Here is a 22,958-nt window from a genome sequence, read left to right on the forward strand (position 1 = left end):
CCATGCTCTGATGGATGGTGATATTGGGGCAGTATGGGGAGATGAGTATGGCCAAAATCCATTCTATGCACTTACAAAACTCAAAGAATTAATACAACGTATTTTTAAGTGACTGGGAGGAGTAATACTGAAGCTAGACATTTCTGGGATTCTTGTTTCGAAGACAGCGAATTCCACCACCACAATACAAAAGTGAACAGAACTATGAGTCAACACGGTTTTGCTTTTCTTTCTCAGCTCCTTCCCTATCTCAGCTTGAACTGATAAATTCAATTATCCCCCAGTATCCATGAGAATTGGTTCTAGCCTCGCTTAAATTAGTGAATTTTCATGTCCCTTTGGTAAAATGGCTCAATATTTGCAGATAACCTATCTACACCTGCACAGAGGCTTGAAATAATTTTGATTACTTAAAATACCTATTTACAGTGCAAATGATTTGTAAATATTAGTTACATTGTGTTGTTTACTGAACAATGACAAAAACAAGCGTGTATTAGTTACTTTTCTCAATGCAGTAACCAAAAGCCAGACAAGAAACAATTTCAGGGAGAGGTCTAGTTTGGATCATGGTTTGAGAGGCTACAGTCCATCATGGAGGGGGAAGGCATGGTAGCAAGTACCTCCATGACAGTGGGAGCATGTGTACCAACTGGTGGCTCATATCTCAGTTCCACAGGAAGTACCCATGGAACAGGAAGTAGGAACAAGCTATTAACCTCAAGGCCAAACCCCAGTAACCTACTTCCTCCAGCTAAATCCCGCCTCATTAAGGGTCCATGCCCTCCCAAACACATCACCAGCTGGGGACCGTGTATTCAAATACAGCAGCCTGTGAAGGATATTTCTCCTTCAAATGGTAACAAAAAGTCTGTACAAATGTCTTTTAAATGTCTGCTCTAAACAACTGCCCGCTAAGCCTACCTGAAGCCAATTTTTCTACTCATTTAGAAAGTAATAGTAAAGGAATTATGAGGAAGGCGACTCTGGAGCCGTGGTTAAGTGCTCCAGCTTCGTACCTTCCAGGGCTGGCACTGTTTTGTTTGTTTCCCTGACCTCTGGAGGCCTCTCTAATGCAGGAGTCAGATGCTGTGGCTATCCACCCAGCTCTGGGATGGACCATGGGTGGAGGAAATTCAGGTTCTAGGTAGGTTCTAGGCAGGTCCTAGGGAGTCTAACAACTTCCTCAGGACCCCTCAACCTGGCCTGGATGGACACAATTGTTTCCATCCATGACCTGAAAATATGAGGGCAGCTTAAAGCATCTAATTTTGAGTCTTCCAACATAGAAGGCTCTGGAAAACCCAGTCTTACTTTTCTAACAGATATTTCTATTTCCCCTATTATAATATATATATTTTTGTTATTTCATATTTTAAAGCCCTCAGTTTAAGTGTTCTGTCCTACATCATTTTAGCATGTCATACCACCAAGATAAACTAACCAAGCAAAGTCCCAGCTCCCATCCTCTGTATAGACGCTTTCCCTGAAATGCATTTTGAGCAGCGCACTGTGTGGCTGTGCCTGGGTGGGTACACACATGCTCTCCCACTCCACTGCTCGGCAGCCCTGTCTCTGGGTCTGTTGGAATCTTTGGGTGGATTGCAATGGGAAAATAGTTGCCAGGGGACTCAGTGGTGCCATTCTCTGTCACCTCTGTGAGTGGATGTGAGATGGAACAATGTGGTGTTGGTGGCTTAAAGTGTGGCTTTAACGGTGCACTCTTGATTCTATGCCTTGTCTTAGTCGGGATTACCATTGCTGTGACCAAACACCAAGACCAAAAAGCAAGCTGGGGAGGAAAGGGTTTATTCTGCTTACACTACCATATCACAGTTCATCATCAAAGGACGTCAGGACAGGGACTCAAACAGGGCAGGAACCTGGAGGCAGGAGCCGATGACATGGAGGACAAGAAGAGGACATGGAGACGTGCTGTTCACTGGCCTGCCCCCTATGGATTGCTCAGTCTGCTTTCTTATAGAACCCAGGACCACCAGCCCAGGGATGGAACTACCCACAATGGGCTGGGCCCACCCTCATCAATAACTAAGAAAATGCCCTACCGCTGGATCCTATGGAAGCATTTTCCCAATTAAGATTCCTTCCTTCCAGATAACTGTAGTTTGTGTGTCTCATTGACGTAAGACCAGCTAGCACACACCTGGATCTTAAGAATGGCTTTTGCTCAGAGAATAATCATTATAAAGCTGTATGCTTTACTTGTAAAATATTAAATTTTTTAAAATTTTAAAACTTAAAAAGCAGGAAAAGAAAAATTACCCGCAAACATTTAATGTTTTGTTTTGTTATTTTCAAACATTGTCAACCTATAGTTGGTCGACCCACTGGGTGTGGAACATGGAGATACAGAGGGGCAACTGTACCCATGGTTGTGCTAATTAATTCATGAAAGTTGAATAGGATCAGTGTACGCAGAAGCAGAAGCGTCCTAATTGGTAACATTTCTGCTAAGCTTGTTCTTGCGATTTGTGTCTTGCTCCCTGTCTTTGTTGGACAGCAAAGATGGCATCCATTTCAGGCTGGAAGCAATCGGGCCATTGTTTGCTCTGTCTGTATCCCTAAATTCTCCTCGCTGATACTGCATGGGAGGTCTGTACTTGTAATGTTAGAAATGCAGTCAACATTTACTAGTGAGACAATTACTCAGCTGTGGTACAATTGGCTGAGGGTTTTGCAACCAACCGTGATTAAGAAATAGGTTTGTGGGCCTGAGTTGGGAGCAGCCCAGGGCTAATGAAGCCTCTTGATGAGGGTGACAGGCTCACAGCTGGAATTGGTAAAAGAGAAGGGATGCACCGTGGGCCTCAGAAGGGAGGGTGCTATGCTCCTGCAGCCTGGTTGAATGGAAGATGTGGGGCTTGGGAAGCAGGGCTTCTGGGATCAGAGAGGCTTGGGTCATGTGGGACATTGGGAATGTCTAACTTGCTTGGTAAAAAGCCACTTCTTTTGTGGTCTAGCAATGATGTGGTGTGGCACTTGAGTTGACCAAACTGATACAGGAGAATGAGACTTTGAAATACCTTTGTGCTGGGAACTCAGAATATTTAGGCTGCTCCTTTTAGAATTCTGCTGTGGAGAGCACCCCAATTCCAAAGTCACCAGCTGTGAAAATAAGCCCAGAAAAGCCTCCAGCTCAACCATAAGAGATGGCAATCATCAGTACAAATGTGATAGAGTTAAGGTGGGCCCTCAGCCCTTTCCCCACGCCTACCAACAACTGGTCTGAAAGCCATTACTGTCGGCCCACACCCTGGACACAGAGCCAAGGCTGAATACGGCAGCCCTTCCTTCGGTCACCAGTGCTTCCTATAAATGATGAATTACGATAAATCCTGGTACAGAGCAAATGATGAATACGGCAGCCCTTCCTTCGGTCACCAGTGCTTCCTATAAATGATGAATTACGATAGATCCTGGTACAGAGCCAAGGATGAATACGGCAGCCCTTCCTTCGGTCACCAGTGCTTCCTATAAATGATGAATTTTGATAGATCCTGGTACAAGGAGTACAGAGCAGGTAAAAAGCTGCCTAAATACTGGCACTAGTTTTTAACTTTTAGAGTCTTCTCGTCTTTCCAGATGCCTAACTTACTACAGTTTCTTTTTCCATAAAAAGGGATTAGCAGGCAATGGAGATATAAAGAAACTGTATCTTTTTACCCACTGGATATTCTCAAATGTTCTTACACAGCCATAAGAGGAAAGACGCAGCATGGGGCCGATCCGCACTGAGTTCTTCTGATCACACTGAGCTGAGTCAGCAATTAGATCTGCTTGACTCGACAGTTTCCCATCAGGCCTGGCAAGCCTGATTAAAATATCTGTTTCTTCAGAAAGGAAAATCCCAATTCCCATAAATGATATCCTTGACCCAGAGGCACCTGCTTGTGTAAGGCTTTCTGTAAGTGACTCCTTCTACTGCTCAGGACGGAAGACATGGGATAGGCCTGAGAGCAGAGGTGAGAAACTCCGATTTCCAGCCAGCAGGTGGTGCCAAGGAAGGAGGTCGGAGGTAACGAGGGACTGGGGATGGTGGCCAATTGGAGAACGCAACCTGCTAGGTCAGCTCTCGCCTGTCATTGCCAAGAAGATGGAAATGTAGGTGCTTATGTAATGTCTGCTAGTTATTAAATGCTAAATGAAAAGATTTTCAAATAAGTTAGCCAAATCAGACACACCCCCAGAGGATCCATCTGCAGCTTCTGGGCTAGAGGTGACATGCCAACAGCTAGCCCTAAGGTGCGGGTCACTGGGGAGAAACAAGCATCTGAGAACTCAAAGGACACGTAAAGACTTGTTCAGTCTCCTGAACGCCTCACCCTCTTGCGTGCCCACATGTACGGCAGTACTAAAGCATCTTTGTTGAGCCAACAGCATCGTGAGCATTTTGTAACAAATATTTATCCATGTAACCAGAAAAGTCTCAGTCCTTCTTATCTGACATGTAAAATGAAGTGACTAGAAAAGAAGTGTCATAACCAGGAAAACTGGTCCCTGTTATTGGGGATGAGGGTCTCTCCAGGGAAACAAAGGCTGTGGGGTAGGGGAGGGGAGAGTGACAGAGGGAAAGACAAGTAGATTCATTTTAAAGGATTGGCGGCCATGATCATGGGCACAGTGAGACTGAGCTTTGTGAAGTAGACCATCAGACTGGAAACTGAGGCAGACTTTCCACATTAAACAATCCCTAGGCAGAGTTTTTTTTCCGTCTCTGGGAACTGGCTTTCTTCTCAAGTCCTCACTTGATTAGAAGGCACCTACACTTTGGAATATAATCTACTTAAAATCTACCTGATACTACATGTTAACTGCATCTCTAAAGCTCATGGCAACCTCTAGACTATCATTTGATAAGACAATGGGTGCTGTAGCCTATCCAAGTAGATAGAACAAATTGACCAAGAGAGGAGGGAGCAGTCTTGGCCATCCACTTGGCCAAGTGCATGGAGTAAGTCGGCTTGTTGGAACTGCCAGAGCCTTTGAAAACAGAAGTAAAGGGCCTGGGGATGGCTCAGTGGTTAAGAGGGCTTGCTATTCTTGCAGAGGACCCAGCATCTATGTTGAGCAACTCACAACTGCCTGTAACTCCAGCTCCAGGGCATCTGACGCCCTATGAAATGTTTCATCATGGCGTAGCTGTCTGTGGTCCACAGAACGGAGTGGGAGGCTCTTGCAATAGTTCTGGGAAGAGTATACTGGGGCAGTCAGTGGTAGAGTGTGGCACGAACAGCTTTGAGCCACTCTGGTTCAGATACATGGATTCTCCCTCCAGGCTATTTTGAGAGGTTACAGAGGTTCTAATCAGTGATTTCTTTATTTTCCTATTTGTGGTCTCTTCTCCCCAGATCTGGACCTGTGGTCTTGGGAGTTAGGATGATCTGATGGGACATCCTCAAGAGGCTCTGGACTCTGCGTGAGGATCCCTTGGCCTGCAGAACCTGCTATTTGCACTTTTCAAATGCTTTGGATGATGACCGAGCACTCCCATCAGGAGCCTGCAAGACTGACAGCCGCCTCGGTCTCAAGACTCCATCTGAACAAGTATAACTGCACTTTAGAAACTCATCCCAGGGGTCCTGGACCCCAGTAAGGGCCTGAGAACAAAAAGAATCGTTTTCCCCTGGGTTTCCACAGGGAGATATGGAAATTCCCCATTTAGTAAAACAGATTGTCATAGAATTATTTATATCCATCATTTCCTCTGGTGGTTGGAAGCTTCAGACAGGTTTCAGATAAACACAGTCATAACTGTTGGGTTTCACAGCTTCCTAGTATCCTGGCAGCCTCTGAAGTTCTAATTGACAGGAAGCAGACAAGCACACATGAAGTACACAAACTTGGGATAAGGCATTTGTTTTGACCTTGCTGTTTTAAGGGCTGAGTCACGAGGCATTTGCTATAACCTATAATGTCACTGTTTATCGGTGTTCTCTTGTTCAACTACATCTTTCCCTTAACACAAAGCGTTGTAGGGTTTTGCTGCTGCTGCTGCTGCTGTTGTTGTTGTTGTTGTTGTTGTTTTTCAGTGACATCACCTTAAGAAAAAAGTCATGCCAGTGTGTTGTACCTTCGGAGATTTCAGATGAGGAGCCCCAAGTTAAGCCAACTTTCCTAGCCTTCTGTGTGATTTTACAGTGAACCTTCTAGCAGCTTCGTTTCGACAGCTGTAATGTGGTGCTGTTATTAGTTAGGGCATTTGATGAAGGGCATTCTGGAAGTTCTTTCAGGTCTCATTGTGCTCAGACGATAAAAAGGTGCTAAATGTGGTCTGTATGCTGGAACCATGAAACTCAGTGAATTTACTGACCTGCGAACTATCCAAATGTCACATTAGCTACTGTGACAGCTGTAGGTTAGTGGTCTGAAGCAAGCGCTTTACCCGGTGTTTAGACTGAGCAGAATTTGGAGTTAATGAGATGAAAGGGTGTTATATTATATTATATAATAATATATATAAGTATAGTATAAAATATTATACTATGTTTTATCTCAGGACTTTTTACCTTTCTTTCATTCTGCATGTCCTACTTTCCTGCTTCCTCTGTGTCTGGCTGCCTGGCTGCCTGGCCTCTGGTGTCCCCCCTCCTTTCTCCTCCTTTTTCTCCTTCTCTCTCAAGCCTAGATTATTCCTCCTCCTCCTCCTCCTCCTCCTCCTCCTTATTCTCTCTGCCCACCAGCCCCGCTTATTCCTTTACTGCCTAGCTATTGGCTGTTCAACTTTGCGGGGGGGGGGGGGGGGGGGATTCTGACAAAATATTGCCATCCGTGGCCCTTGCTGGGGCTGTTTTCTAGGATATCAAATAGAGAAAGGGCCATCTAGATCCAATATCTTCAAATCCTAAGAGCAGACTATAAGGTCCAGTGTGTTAACTGTTTTACACTGTGACCTCTCACATTAACCCCTAGCATTTACCAAATAGTTACTACATGCTTGATACTGTTAAGCCTTTTACACACACCATTGGAGTGACTCCTCTCCAAATCCTCTATTAATGACTTGACACCACAGACAAGGAGCCCAGAGCCCAGAGAGGTTAGACGATCTGGCCAGGGCTTCTACATTGTTTAGAAGGAAGTGAGCAAGGACATCAAACCCATATTTATTACAGCCTTTAATGTGCCCTGGCTTCCCTGGATGGGACTTCAAGGTGGACTTCTGCCACTTGCATATGCCCAGTGGTATTTTGACTGGTCAAGGACTAATTTCACACTCACTCTTCCTGGGGAGATTCAAGAGATGTGTAGGGGAAGTACAGGTTTGGGGCCCGAGATTCAAACTCTAGCTTAACTATGTAAGTCTTTAGATCCACCAGCTGACCTCCTTAAGCATTAACTCACCTATCCGAAAAATTTGTAGTAAAAAAACAGTGCTTATTACTGTCCTGTATCAGGCACTATTATGTCCCATGTGCAATGAATACTTGATAAATATGTGTCAGTGTGAATCCCCCAAAATATCAGCCGCTGTCCCCACAGCAAAGGCAGCACAGCATTCAGGCATTATCAGCTGATTTATCAGCAGCACAGCATTCAGGCATTATCAGCTGATTTATCAGCAAGCACAGCATTCAGGCATTATCAGCAGCACAGCATTCAGGCATTATCAAACAATTTATCAGCAGCAGATTTCTCCTAGTCCCATTCCTAAAGAAACTTCCAGCCTAAATATGTTGCACGGGCTTTCAGTCCCAGGAGCTCCTATGAAGGCCTCAACTTTAGCACAAAGTGCTCACTGGTCCCTGTGTGTCTTATATGGTCCCCTCTACCCACAGTGTCTCATTTCTGGAACCTCAAGCCTTCCTGGAAAAAGTCTGTCCATGATTTAATCATTAACTGACCTTCTAATCTTCCTCCAACCATTGACATTTGACTTTCCCTAGAGCACAAATCTCTCTCCCTCTCCCTCTTCCTCTCCCTCTTCCTCTCCCTCTTCCTCTCCCTCTTCCTCTCCCTCTCCCTCTCCCTCTCCGTCTCTCTCTCTCTCTCTCTCTCTCTCTCTCTCTCTCTCTCTCTCTCTCTCTCTCTCTCTCTCTCTCTCTCTCTGTGTGTGTGTGTCCCACTCAAGAAGTACATATATGTTTTCATTTTTGAACTATGGGGACTAGAGCACACTTTTAATCTCCCCTCTTGAACTCCTGGAAGGCAGAGGAAGCCTAGAATCTTCCCATTCCCACAGTACCTTGTAGGAGATAGGTCCATTGTACACAATTGACTCTGAATGTCTTCATATATTGAGGATAAAATTACACTCATTAGTCTAACTTTTTATTACTTTAATGTGATTGGCTGAAAAAGTGAATGATGATAATTTTTTAAAATGTCATTAAAATGTAATTGTGTCACTTCTGTCCTTTCTTTTCTCCCCTCCCACCTCTTCCCTTCTGTGATTCCTCCCTCTGACCCCTCCCATGGCCCCCCACTCTCTCTCAAATCAATGGCTTCTTTTTCTTTGACTATTATTGTTACTTATGTATACACATAAATATATAAATACAACTTGCTGAGTCTCTTAAGTGTTGCTTGCATTTATGTGATTTCAAAGTTGACCATTTTGTATAATCAATTTGGATAATCAATTAGGGGACTCATCGCTGGGAGAGGCTCTCCTCTCAGAAGTCATTGGTTGCCTGTAGTTCTTTGTCTAAGACTGGTGACCTATGAGATTTCCCCCTTCCATGTTAACAAGTCTAATTGGTGGTGTCCTTGCTTAGGTCTTGTTAAGGCAGCCATATTGTTGAAGTATCATGGATGTAGCTTCCCAGTCATTTCCAGAGACACAATTTCACAGCAAACTTCCTGGTCCTCTGGTTCTTACCATCCTACCACTGCCTCTTCCATGATGTTCCTTGAGCTTAGGTGCAAGAGTTCTATTGTATGTGTATGTTAGGTCTGGGCACCGATGATCAGTACATCTCTGCATATATAAAGGGTAATTTAAATTTTTATTTAAGGTTTAAATTTTTATATGTATGTGGGTATGTTTGTATATATGTGACCTCCTAATCTGTGCCATGGCATGTGTGTGTGACACACACACACACACACACACAAATACAAAAAGGGAATGAGGCCGATTCACAAACTTCTACATGACAGAGCACAAAGCAAACTTCATATGAAAGTCCTGTCCCACTGCATGCCTTTTCTTACTTTTAGAGCATTCCCTAAGTTCTATTCTCATACATTCAATTTCTGATTGGTTGGTTTAGTTGTTGTTTTGTTTTGTTTTGGTAGTATGGTTTTGCTATATTGTTTTCCTCTGGGTGGTTACCTGGACAGGGGTTTGTAGAGAAGGCAAACCTCTCAAGCTTTTCAGATCGTCATCTACCTTCAGAGATGCTGTCTGTTTTCCTTGCTACTGGAACACCCTTCCATCGCTGGGTATGCCTACAGCCTAACTTTGCCAATGTAACAGGCGAAAGCAATGGTCCCTTCAGGTTTGGCTGCTCTGATCACCCTTGGCTTTAATTCCTCAACCACCGTTCTTCCTGTGCCCACCATGAGAATCTGTATCTAAAAGGCTCTTCCCTTCCCTGCTCAACCTGCTCAGGGTTTTATTTACTCAATAATTTAATCATTTTGATATAGTACTTAGCTTTTAAACTACAATGTCTTCACCTATATATGAACATCCTAAGAATAATACACCTCTCACTGGGCTGTCATATGAAATATATATATGTTTAAAAAAATTGTCCATGAAATATGCATTCCTTTCCTTAATAAATATGAATTAAGAATGAACAAATTATATAAATTCTGAGCAAACATTTATGTCAATTTTCTTTGATGTTTATGTTAACTTACCTCATAAAGTTGTAATTTGAGCATCTAGACGGTTCAGTTGTATCTGATTTGTTTTTGTATTATATACTTTTAGATTCTTAACTGTTTTAGACTAAAATCTTTCAACAATTATATTTTAAAATTGCTTTTATTAGTTGTGATATATCTCACTAAAGTATACTCTGACTCATACCAGCGTTGGGATAGAGGAAGAAGCTAGGTTCTCAGTTGTGGTAAGACACGTCTGGTTTCTAGTCTGTAATCCAAGGTAGGCTTTATAAATGACATAGCCCTTGATTCTTAGAGCCACTCTGCACCAGAGATTCCTGTGGGTAAAAAAATTCTGAGTGCTAGTCTGGTATCTCGTCATCTCCACTGAGATCAGGGAATCTAACTCAGTGGTGATGTTTCCCGCCACACCATGCTTTGAACTCTTCAAGTTTGGGGACACTCACCTCACAAATGCAGTTCTCTGGGCTTCATTGAAGGCATTACTCCCTAGTCCCTTCAGGACCCAAGGGGTGAGGCAACGCATATAATTATACATGACCAAGGCTCCATTAGTCTTGTCTCCCTGAGCCTTTAAAATCCTTCCATATGCCATGTGGTGAGTTAGCGTCACTGAATGTAACCTATTATCATGTCAATCTTTCGACCACTCAACCAAGAAAGCAAAACCTTTCCCAGGTGCACAAGCTAATACATTTGTTTCACAGCATTTGCTGTGTTACAAGCTACCCCAAACTTAGTGACCTAAAACAATTAGTGATATTTTATGATTTTCTTGATTAACAATTTGGACTGATCTAAGTGGGGGCAATTCACTTCTGTCCTATCTGGAAGATAGCCTGAAAACAGCAAAGAAAAAAAAAAAAGAGGGAAAGCTGATATGTGTAAGGACTTTTCAAGTTAGTCTATGATTGAATCATACTTCCTTTTTTATACTATTTTTAATTATTTTATATGTATGGGTGATCTGCCTGAAGAGCTGTGCACCACATGTGTGCAGTGCCCTTGGAAACCAGAAGAGGGCGCTGGATTCCCCTGGAACTGGAGTTACAGATGGCTGCAAGCCATCTTGTAGTGCTGGGGATAGAACCTGGGTCCTCTGGAAGAGCAGCCACTGCTTTAAACCACTGAGCCATCTCTCCAGCCCCAGTCATATTATACTTCTAATGTTTCTTTGGTCAAAGAAAGCACATAGGCATGCCAGCTTTCAGTGTATAAAGAGATGATATGAAACATGGTATTCTGAAAGACCAGAAATACTGTAACAGTCTAAAATATTGAGTCCAAAGTATTCAGGAAATGACAGTCAGGGCTACCCGAATTTCTGCTTCATCTAATGTTAGTGTCTATTATTCTTAATCAAATACCTTTAGAATACACCGCATATGTCTTATTCAGTTTATTCAAATATAAATTTTAAAAAAAGCTGTGATTCTCTTGGAATATGAGGCCTTTCCTATCCACCTAGACTCTGCTCCTGTCCCCCTGAATGTGGTGGGGACACTAGGGTGTCTGACAAATGGGGATACCCCCTGTGAGGCCATTGTTCATATGTGGTTATTCAGGGTTTTAAGCAAGGGAAGTTAGTTTTACCAGACAGAAAAGAGGGACTTCTTTCATTATGAAGGGGAGTTCAGGGACAAGTTCATAACAATGCTCAAATGTTCCCATTTCTAGCCTGAGTTCTACTCTTTCCAAGTTACTCTTCTCCATAGAATTGTCAGTTCCTGAATGCTTGATTTGCTTCTGAGTTTTCAGTCATATTTGGTTATTCTTGCAACCAGAAGGAGTACGAGATATTTTTAGAGTCAACTTCGAACCTCAACTGATGCTCTGCCTATGGTTTTAGGGGAAATCTCTGAGCTCGTTGCTTTGTTCCTGTCCACACGGTAAAGCATTCAGAAGCAGCCACCTCACCTCGCATCCCTTATAGCCATCTTTACTAGAGTAATGCTCAAATATAACAGCTACTCGGTCTCCACAACCCTACCCCTCCATCAACCCCCTCCTCTCAGGTCTCAGGGACCTATGCAGAAAAGGAGGCAGAAAGATTGTAAGTCAGTGGGATGGAGGACATCAAGGAAGCAAGGCCTTCTAGACACAACAGCGCTGGTGCACACGTGAATTCATGCAGGCTGTGGCAGCATGCGCAGGTCCAAACTAAATGAGGTCCCAGTGCTGAGAGGGCAACCAGACACAAGGCCTCATCCTTACACAGAAACTTCTCCAACTGACAACTGCTCACAAAAGGAATATTCATTTTCTCCAGTGGAGGAGTATCACTGGGTATGCACACCACATTTAAGGGGGGCCCATGCCCAGCATAGATGGCTAACACAAAACAAACTCCATGGTATTTGTAGAGATGCTTTAGCTCATAATACTTTGTTTGGGCTTTTTAAAAAAAACAAAAACAAAAAAAAACTTTCTTTTTCTCTTGCTTTTCTATTATGTTTTCCAGTTTTGTGGGGTTTATTTTTTGTGTGTGTATGTGTGTGTGTGTGTGTGTGTGTGTGTGTGTGTGTGTACACGCACTTGCATGTATATGTGTTTCTTGTGTTTTTTTCTCTTTTTTTCTGTTTCTTTCTTTGCTTTGTTTTATTCCGGATTGTTTGTTTGTTGGCTTGTTTGTTTTTTAAAGAGAGAGAGAAGTGTGGTGATATTTTATTTGTGCTAAAATGTGGTGATATTTTATTTGTATGTTAATAAATAAAGTTTACCTGGAGATTGGGGGCAGGGGGGAAGGCCAGCCATTTTAAGTAAACAAGAAGTCAGGCAGCACATGCCCTTAATCCCTTAGCAGACAGGATCTCTGTGTGTTCAAGGCCACACTAGGGAACAGAGCCAAGAGTGGTGACATGCTCCTTCAATCCCAGTACCAACCATGGAGGCTTGGAGGTCTGTACAGATAGACAGAAAGTGACAGAGCTGTGTAGGAAGAAAAAGTGAGGCAGCTGGGCTAAGATAGCCAATGAGAGGGCAGAAGAGCAAGGCAATAAAGGCTGGGTAGACAGGAAGTAACTCCCATTTAGAAGGTGCAGAGTTGGTGAGGTAAGGTTGGCTGGTGGTTTTCCATATTTCCTGATCTAAGGCTTTCACCCCTATATTCGGCTCCCTGTTTTTTAATTAATAAGACCATTTCGAAATTCATCTACAGAGAAGGTGTGGAGTTAGATGGGTAGGGAGGTGGAGAATATCTGGGAGGAGACACGAGAGAGGAAACTGTGATCAGAATATACTGTATGAAAAAATTATTTTCAATAATTTTTAAAAGGTGAGACTGCAGCTGGCATGGTAGCATGTGTCTGTAATCCCAGCACTTAGGAAGCCAAGGCACAAGAACCTCTTGAGTTGGAAGCTATCCTGGGCTACAAATTGAGAGCCAGTTTCAAACAAAAAAGCAAATTTCATATGCAAACTGGGATATATGCAAAAGAAGAATTATTCATTCATGCAAATGAATAACTGAGAGGTGGAATTGGTCCTAACAAATACCCTCAGGAGTCAAGCTCTCTCTACTGTCTGTCCATTCTGCTTCCTTCCTGCTGACCCTAGACTCAGTGTGGCCTCTTTTTGTTGTTGTTGTTTTGTTGAGACAGGGTTTCTCTGTGTAGCCCTGACTGTCTTGGAACTCACTCTGTAGACCAGGCTGGCCTTGAACTCACAGAGCTCCACCTGCCTCTGCCTCGCAAGTGCTGGGATTAAAGGCGTGCGCCACCACCGCCCAGCTCAGTGGGTCCTTTTAGGATCACAAGATGGTTGCCTGTAGTTAATAGGCCCTCTGTATTCAAACCCACTGGGCTCAGAAGCCAAAACAAACCTCTTCCTCTCTCCCTGAGTTGCATTTTTATTGGTTTATTGTTATCACAGCAACAGAAAAGTAACTAATACATCTGTGAGGTCACAGGGAAATGCAGCCCTGTGGTCTGCTGGATGTTAAGATAGAGATGCTCAAGCATCGAAAAAGTCTTTGAGGTGGTATTTTGGATGTCGCAAGTTACCTGTGGACTTTTACCAAAATGGGTAAGGAAAGATACCGGGCTTCCGTTAGCTAGCTTCCTCAGTGCTGTGGCAAAAGCCACTTAAAGAAGGAATCGTCTGTTCTGGCCCATAGTTCATGGGGACAGTCCACCATGGCGTGGTGACAGGAGTCTGCAGTAACTGGGTGCATTGCATCTGCATCCAGGGAGCAAAAGGAGATTAATGCCTGCACTCAGCTAGCTTTCTCCTCTTCTCTTGAAAATAATTGTTTTCATAAAGTATTCAGATCATGGTTTCTCCTCCCTTGATCCTCCCAGATCCTCCCCAACTCTCACCCATCCAACCCCATGCCTTCTTTTTCTCTCTCTTTAGAAAACATGTGGGCCAATTAAAAAACAAAACAAAACAGAATAAAGCAAAGTAAATGGACGGGGCGGTGCAGTAAAAGAAAAAAGAGCACAAGAAAGAAACACGTGCCCACAGGGAGATAGATACACACGTACACACTCATACACATAAAACCCATGAAAAACATAAAATGGGGAAACAGAAAAGCAAGACAAGTAAGGTTAAAAAAAAAAGGAAGTCCAAACACAGCATGGAAGAGACAAAACATCCCTGAAAATACCAATGGGTTCATTTTCTGTGGGTCTTCTATAGCTGTGCATGGGGCCCGCCCTTGAGTGTGGTTTCGATACGCAGTGAGACTCCATTGGAGAATACTAGTTTCTCCTGTCGGTGGCTGTCAGTTGGAGATAGCCTCTGGGTCAGGATGGGAGATCATGTCCACTTCTTCTCAGCACCGGGACCCCACCTGGCTCGGACCTGTGCAGGCCTTGGGCATGATGCCACAGTGTCCACGAGTTCCCGTGTGCATCAATCCTGTTGTCCTGGGAGACACTGCTTCCGTGGTGTCCTCCATCCCCACCGGCTCTTACATGCTGTCTGCCTCCTCTTCAGCACCGCTGCCCCAGCCCTGAGGGGAGGGGTTACCGTCCTCATTTTTATGTGCGCAGTCTGAAACCCCAGCCCATGGAATAGTGCTATCCACATTTGGGATGGGTCTTCCCACTTCAACTAACTTAAGCTAAACACTCCCTCACTCACATGTCCAGAGGCTTGTCTATTTGGTGAGTCTAATCCTGCCAAGTTGTCAGTCAATATTAACCATTGAAGGAAAAAAAAAAAAACCACTATCCTCCTAAACCCTTGGGTGAAAATATTTCTGTTTCAGACAAATTGTCACAGGTTCAGAAGTGGGTGCGCCTCCCCTGATAGTGTGCCTCCTTCCTTTCACAGGATACGTGTGTGTTAATGTGCAGGAAAGGTTTGGCTTTATGCTCTTCCATGGCTGAGCTTGAAATATTAGATTGCCCATGCCATACTCCCAGTATCTAGCATAAAAGTTGACCAAATTTACCATTATTGCCGTCATTCCATCCCAGCGTGTGGATGTGGTTACTTGGTTTTATGAAAGTAGGTCTCATGTGGCCCAGACTGGCCTTGAACTCTTCCTGGTCCTCCTCCTTCTACCTCCCATGTCCTAGGACGATAGATGTGCACCACCACACCTAGCCATCGTTTTAATAACCTCACAGGTGTTTCGTGACTCTGACCTCACTATTCAGAGAAGTAGGGATCTTAAAGTCCTTATTTTGTCCATAAGCAAACTAGAGCCCAGTGAAGTTAAATTGTTTCTATTACCCAGCTAGTAAATGGCATAGCCATTTATATCTTAAGAGTCTTCATCCAGCCAGGATCAGAAGAGTCCAAGACATCCTAGGTCTGTTACAAAGAGCCCCCACAATACAGCATTTTGCTATCATATCTCTGTCTGATTGTCTATAACAGCCTGTGAGGTACTTAGAAGCAAGAATTGATTCTTTTAAATTCATTTCCATAACCATAGAACCCAAAACAAGGATTGACATGTATAAAATACTTTAAAAAAAAAAACTATGCATGAATTCTAGAGAAAAGAAGCCAAGAAGGAAAAATGTGTCAGTGAATCTCAGGCATGACCACTGGTTCCACATATTCCTACCACCTGTCAGATCTGTCCCTCCAGTGGCGAACGATGTATCAGCTCCACACAGCCTAATGGTGCCAGCCATGGCTGTCAGTCCAGCCACCTCCCCCACTGCCTCTCACCCTCTCCTGGTACCTGGATAGCCAGAAGAGAACCAAGTATGATTTGGCTCTTCATACAGACTTCTCTATAGCAATAGCATATTCCGAAGCAGCATGGGGCCGTCCTCTCAGTGGTCTCTCTTATTACAGAACAGCATCTGAGGAGTTTTGTTATCATAATCCAGACTGTTCCCCTAATTTTGAGTTTACTGACTGTGACTAACCTTTTTTCTTTCCTCTGTTGAGTGTGTGTGTATGTGTTGTATATGCATTACGTAGGTGTGGGGGTGCATGTACACATATGTGTGGAAGCCTGAGGTTGATGTTGAGTGTGTTCCTTGACTATTCACTTATGTATTGAGGTAGGGTCCCTTGCTGATCCCTGAGCTTCTTGCATTGGCTAGTCTACCTAGCCAGCATGCTCCAGGGACTCCCTACCTTCCCTCCAGCTTGCTGGGATTACAGGCTGGCTACCACACCCGCCTGACTTTTACACTGGTTCTGAGGATCCGAATTCTGTTGCTTATTCTTTGGGGCAAACACTTGATCTATCAAGCCATCTCCACAACCCCTGATGGCTAAAGCTGTCAACTTCATTATACTGAAAAGTTCACAACTAGGAGACTGGTAAAGTTCACTCATGGGTGTGTCTGTGAGGTCACGTGCAGGGAAAATTGTGTAAGTGGGGAACACTTATGCTGGATGTGGATAGCACCCCACCGTTCTGTAGACTGAGGGGCCCTGGAAAGTAAAAGAGATGGGGAGAGCCCTGGAGAGCTCTCTGAATTCATGCCCACCCCCATTCTGCCTCCATCCCTCCTTGTTGGTGGTGTGGGTCCACTCTACTGCACCACACCCTCCCTGCCAGGATTACCGACGCTCACTCAGACAGCGAGGCGAGAAAAATGTCTCCCTCCTTAAGGTGTTTGTCAGGCATCTGCCATGGAGAAGAGGAAGCTAACAAATATACTGACGGAGTATCTTCTGTTGACCTTTGGAACAAGACAGTAGCACGCTTCCTGCTCAGCTCTGTTTGTCCTGTGAAAATTGACTTCCATGCCCCAAGTAGAAAGGAAGCAGCCATGTTCCGGGTTTTTATCTGTGGAGACAGGAAGGGAAAACAATAATGTTGTCTGTCAAATCAGGAAACTTGGCAGTATTCAGTTCCCCTTGTTCCAAAATCCCAAACTGAAATGATTGGCTTACCAAGTAATCAGAAATTTCAATCAAAAGAAATAATATAAATTCATTCATTTATTTATTCATTTATTCATTTATTTATTTTGGTTTTTTGAGACAGGGTTTCTCTGTGTAGCCCTGGCTGTCCTGGAACTCACTCTGTAGACCAGGCTAGCCTCGAACTCACAGAGATCCGCCTGGCTCTGCCTCCCGAGTGTTGGGATTAAAGGCATGTGCCACTAGCGCCTGGCCAAAATAATATAAAATTTTTAATCAAGACCAAATTTGAACAGGATTTTTCCCCTTGTTAAACTGACCAAGACTTCTCTAAATTGTAACACACACTAGATATATACACTAAATATGTTAATACACTAGATATTTAAAACTGGTAATCTCATAAATTGTTGATAGTGGAATAAATTGTCACAATGCAGCATTTATAGTATTTATATAATGTGGAGGCCAGGCCATTTGTCCTATAGTTTGCTCAAATAATTCTACTGCTCAAAATCTCTCTAAGGAAATCATACTAAGTATAGAGGAAGCCATAGGTACAGAAAAGTCTCTCTCTCTCTCTCTCTCTCTCTCTCTCTCTCTCTCTCTCTCTCTCTCTCTCTCGTATGTGTGTGTGTGTACTCTGTTACAACACTGAATGAAATAGGCAAAATATAAAACTTTTACTTAAATTACTCAAGGTTAATGACTCTACTTAGAAAGACTGTTCCAAGAATTCTTCTAAAGAAAAGAAACAGAAGAGAGGGGAAGAACACGCTTTAGTTACAACATGCTTTCATACAGTACTGTGGCCCCAAACTGGAAATTACCTGTCAAGCTCAGTGGAAATAGATTAGTCATAGTGAGTTGTGTTTGTGTTACAGGTTATCATCCAATCATGGAAATGTGGAAATGTCAGGCACTACAGCTACCTAGAAATATGAAATCATTGTCAAATGTCATTCTTTAAAAGACTTATTTATGCATATATTTTTATGTATACACCAGAAGGAATCTGATCCCATTACAGATGGTTGTGAGCCACCATGTGGTTGCTGGGAATTGAACTCAGGGCCTCTGGAAGATCAGTCAAGTGCTCTTAACCACTGAACCGTCTCTCCAACCCAAATGTCATTTTAAGTCTCTGTATGTTGAGCATTTACTATGAAGTCAGCACACAATTTGCACATCTCTCCATCCTTATAGGACCCTATGGGAGGAGACGGTTCAGTCAGCACACATTTGCATCTCTCCATCCTTATAGGACCCTAAGGGAGGAGACGGTTCAAGCCTCACATGGATGAAAAAGTGGGGACCAGGTTGCCAAGTAACTTTCCCACATTTACACCCTTGGTGAGCCAGGACTCAAATGTAAGCTCACTGACACCAGAATCCCAGCTAAGAGACAAAGTTGTTGTGTGTGCGGAAGGGGTGTGTATGAGAGCCGGGGTGAGGGGATGGGTGGAGCAATGGTCCAGTGGTCTTACAACTAACTGTGCCTGAGCAGCATGCTGGGTGCAGCGCCAAGCCCAATAACTAGCATAAGAAATGTCTGGAAAGGAGTACACTAGACCATCAAGAGGGTTTTGTTCAAACGTAAGGTCATGTGTGTTCTTCCTAGAGAAGTGATGCACGTGATTTCTACACTGCAGCTCTTGGCCTTCCTGCAGACTCTCATTTTCTCTAGAATATGTTCTCTAACGTGTCCTGGCCACTGAAAGGCCGTGGTATTCAAAGACAACAAAATCACTCCCACAATGTTGTTAGTATTTAGATCTTTCTCTGTCATTTTTTTTTTATAAAATTTGAGGGAAATTCCTCTATAAAATCCTTTGTAAAGATTGGTGGGGGAGGGGTGTTAAAATCTCAATTCCTTTTATTTCTCTTTCTTCCCTCTGCTTTCTCAGCTGTCTCACGAAACTAGTGACAGTGAATAGTTTCGTCCATGCCAGGAGACTGTGAGCTCTACTTATTTTACTACATTCTTCCTGTATTTGAGAGGATACACACACACACACACACACACACACACACACACACACGATTAACAGTTAAACATTTTGAATTTAAACATTTAAATATTTAAAACTCAGAAGGTCACAGATACACTGGAGTTTTGGCGAAATTTTTACATGCCCAACTTGTGTTTCCCTGATGTCAAGGGCAAACTTTCGCCTGTGTTTTTCTGAGAATCTGAAGAGAAACTAAAAGATAAGCCGATTAAGTGAAAGTGCGAGCAGGCGCGGGGCTTGCCAGCATCCTGCCAGCCTCAGAAGATGTCACAAGGGCCAGAGCGCGCGCACGCATGCACACACGCACACATGCACGCACACGCATGACTGAGCTGTGGCTGAGCATATGAGGCACATGTGACAGCAGCTGCCTGCACCCCTCCCTTCCAAGTAACGCCTGGGGAAGTTGTCTTCAAGAACTGCCTCATGGCAGCAAAGTCCTGGGTGGGGAGTACAAGGGGCCTTTCCACAAGCACACCAACTCTTTTTGAGTGTTTTCAGAATGAAAAGAAGGGTAAATGACTTCCACAGGTGACTGCCACGTGGCGGAAGTGACGTTTAAGGGCTGTTGGGGAGGCAATGCAGGCCCCGAGGGACAGTTCAAAGCCAGGTCAGCAGAGCTCTTATCTTCTGACTGAGCATCAGTGTGACAGGGTCAGCCACTGGACCACCTCAGCAACACTCTTTCTTTTCAAGGGTGTGTAGGGTACACCTAGTCCCCTCTGTCAGCTATGTGTCATGGAGAATACAAAACATTGCCTTAGGTATGTTTCACACTGGGGACTTTAAAACAAACTAGAGAAATGCATCACACACTGAGAACGTTATATAAAAACCAAGATTGCATACAGTTGCATGTCTGATGAGTGGAAAGAGCCTCCAAGGAATTCAAAACAGATGGGCGATCCTCACGGGAATCAGTAACACAAGAAGCAGGGAGGGATGGAGCAATGTGCTGAGCCTGGATGCTTTCCAGTGATGTGTGCAAAAAATAAAAAAGTATTGAGAGCAGGATTGGCACTCCAAAAATTCATCCAGCTGCCCAGCCACCTCCCTGGCCATTCAGGATGGTCACATGCAGAAATGTCGGAGAAGCATCCCAGAAATGCCTTGCTGAGGCAAGAGTTACTCTTGTGGTTGTTGATTGTGAGGGCTTCTGATTGACTCAGAGGAGAGATAAGTCCCAGAGGGGTGGTGAGGGCAGCAGGAGCCACTCAGGATGCTTGGGAAAGTGGGCATTTTTCCATCCAGTTCTGTCTGTTACAATGATGTAGCCACAGCCCTGGACACTTGCTGGAACCCAGCCCTGAACACTGTAAACTTGGTTTTACACATGCTACTTCGCTTGACCTAGCCTCTCTTTCCGTCTGTTGGTATAACTGTCCATCTGCCTGTCCGTAGCAGGACGAAAACAGATGAAGGTGCAGAGGAGAGAGTTTGGTGTGTGTGGAGGGGCGGGTGGCAATAACTTCCTTCTTTCACTTAGTCCCCGGCCCTCTAGGAAACTAGGAGCCCTGACTTTTATCTGATCGCGTCAGGGTTAGCGCAGGGCCGCAGTGACATTCTGAGCTTGGCTTTGAGCCACTAACCGGGGCAGAGAAAGGGAGATGGGCAACTGCTTCAAATAAGCACCTATGAGCAGACTCAGACCACATAGAAAAGAAAGTGTGAGCATGTTGGGAAGCGTACTCATACATCCCAGCCTCCCCTGCACACTTTCCTGTTCCTGTCTTTCTGCCTCATCATTCACTGTTGGGGATCGTTTCTTTTAAGCTTCCAAGACTGTTTTAGGTTTTAAGAGGCTCCATTCCTTAACCCCACTAGGGCAGCGTTGTACGAGGCCTCGGGGAAAGAGCCATTTTTTCCCAAGATAGACACCAGGACTATTCAGGGAAATTTCGAACATGGGAAAGTCAACCTGTTGTCCTTTTTTGTTTATCAAACCATTTGCTGGATGCTAAACCAAGTAGTAAACAGCATGGAACCAGAGAGAGTAAACAGCATCTCTATCATGAGGGGCTTAGGTCCACCGCTGAGTATTCTCAGATGCCCGAATTGAGCCTTAGGCTGGAGAATGCAGAAACAGAGAAAGGAAATGTCCTTTCCAGCACACGGCTTCTAGCTGTGTCCGCAAGAAAAAGACAAACCTGTTCTGCATCCCTTTCCAGTGTGCCCTGACCCTGAGTAAATGCTTTCGTCACCAAGAAGAGTGGTCAGAAACAGCTACCGAGGCACCAACAACCCAGCGATGAACGTGATGCTACAGGGGCTTCTTGGGAGCCGTGTGACCTAGTTTTGGATCGGCGTATGGGTGCTTGTCCAATGGGGGTCTGCGAGGCAAAGCCAGAAGGAGACGGTCTCTCGCCTGGCAAGGGCCAGGAGACCGTGGGACAGCATAGAACACTGCACACTCTCTTCTCTCACATTGATGATTCTCTGGGCGGCTTTTAGTTTTACTTTGTCAGTCACTCATGGGACAGGTGAAGTTCATGGGCACATGTAAGGAAGCGGCACAGGGCCGTTAGCTATGTCCCCCAACGCTGGGACAGAACATTGAGGACGGTGTGGCAAAATGGAAAGAATGCCTTCCCAAAGTCCGCTCTTTATAAAGAGGCTTAGACTCCTTTGTAGGCCAGGGGAACAGTTAGAGAAAATACAAGCTAACTGTATACAAGCAGCTGATGGCAGATCACCCCTATTTCTGCAAATATGCTTTGTTAAGTTTTGAATGATATTGTTGTTTCTGCGGATGTGTGCCTATTTTTTTTTTAACTTTTATTGATTCTTTATGGATTTCACATCATGCATTCCAATCCCACTTATCTCCCTGTTCCCTCACATCCACCCTCTGCCCTTGCAACCTCCCTGAAAAAACCAAACCAAACTAAAAAGGAAAAACAAACAAACAAAATAAATAAACTAAGTAAAACTAAGAAACAAAAACAAAACAAGAAAACAGAGAGAGAGAGAGAGAGAGAGAGAGAGAGAGAGAGAGAGAGAGAAAGAAGACTCTTGCCCTGGCAGCTGTAGTGTGGCTTCCTTGAGTCACACAGTTGACCCTTTAGTCCATTCATCTTTATTGCAAGTGTTCATGACCCTGAGTCACTGGTCTGGCTCGAGGCCTCTGGTTTCTGCTACAACACTGATAACAGGCTCTCACTGGGGCTCCTCTTGGATATCCTGTCACCTTTTAACTTTGTAAGGACAGGATGTACCTGGCTCAACGTTTAGCCAAGCTAGCAAAATGATAAGCATTGTTTTTGGCTTAAAAGATGTTTTGGTTTGAAAGTTGGGAAAAAACATATTTGCCGTAATTGTTTTTGCCAGAGGTTAACGTTGGAGGGTGGTAAAAATGTGTTTGTTATTATAGAAAAACATGCTTGTTTTTGAAGTATCAATAAAGACGGCTAGGGCTATTCAGGGCTGGACACTTGTGTGCAACGCATCTTGTGGTCCAATAGCTCTTCTTCCACCAATGCCCCTTCCTTGTCTCAGACCCTATAGCCAGGCTTCGGCAGGACCGCATCAAGTTGAACATTCCAACCGAGTGCCATGCATTTTTCTGGAACTCTCTATTTTCTGGAGGTCATTTACAGAAGTAAGCAGGAGTCACCGGAATAAAACTGGCAATGAGCTATATTTTCTCAGAACTCTTTTTTTGAGGCTTGGACAGAGGAAGAGAGATGAGAGAAGAGGTATGCTATGGTAGTCCTCAAACGCTTAGTACCTCAGGGCACTGTGGAAGAGTTCCTCCATCAGTAACAACATCATTCAACAAACATTTCTGAGCACTTGCTGTATTCATAAAAGGCAGTGGTTATGTAAAAGGATGTCTCTACT

The 22,958-nt window shown here is 44.1% G+C and overlaps 1 protein-coding gene and 1 long non-coding RNA gene across 6 annotated transcripts in view; one reads left to right on the plus strand and one right to left on the minus strand.

Annotated features, from left to right (window-relative positions):
- Nucleotides 1–9,858, plus strand: part of Pdcd1lg2 (programmed cell death 1 ligand 2) — a 70,160-nt gene extending 60,302 nt beyond the window's left edge. For all 3 annotated transcript variants that reach the window (XM_042262468.2, XM_006991085.4, XM_076562035.1), the window contains one exon: nt 5,370–9,858. In XM_042262468.2, coding sequence (XP_042118402.2) covers nt 5,370–5,406 — 37 coding nt within the window. In that variant the 3' untranslated portion in view covers nt 5,407–9,858. The remainder of the gene's footprint in view (nt 1–5,369) is intronic.
- A 2,451-nt stretch (nt 9,859–12,309) lies between these two features.
- Nucleotides 12,310–22,958, minus strand: part of LOC121823359 (uncharacterized) — a 46,881-nt gene continuing 36,232 nt past the window's right edge. For all 3 annotated transcript variants that reach the window (XR_013048067.1, XR_013048066.1, XR_013048068.1), the window contains one exon: nt 12,310–17,029. This is a non-coding gene — a long non-coding RNA (uncharacterized LOC121823359). The remainder of the gene's footprint in view (nt 17,030–22,958) is intronic.

The sequence above is a fragment of the Peromyscus maniculatus genome, chromosome 1, assembly GCF_049852395.1.
Source record: "Peromyscus maniculatus bairdii isolate BWxNUB_F1_BW_parent chromosome 1, HU_Pman_BW_mat_3.1, whole genome shotgun sequence".
Lineage (NCBI taxonomy): Eukaryota > Metazoa > Chordata > Mammalia > Rodentia > Cricetidae > Peromyscus > Peromyscus maniculatus.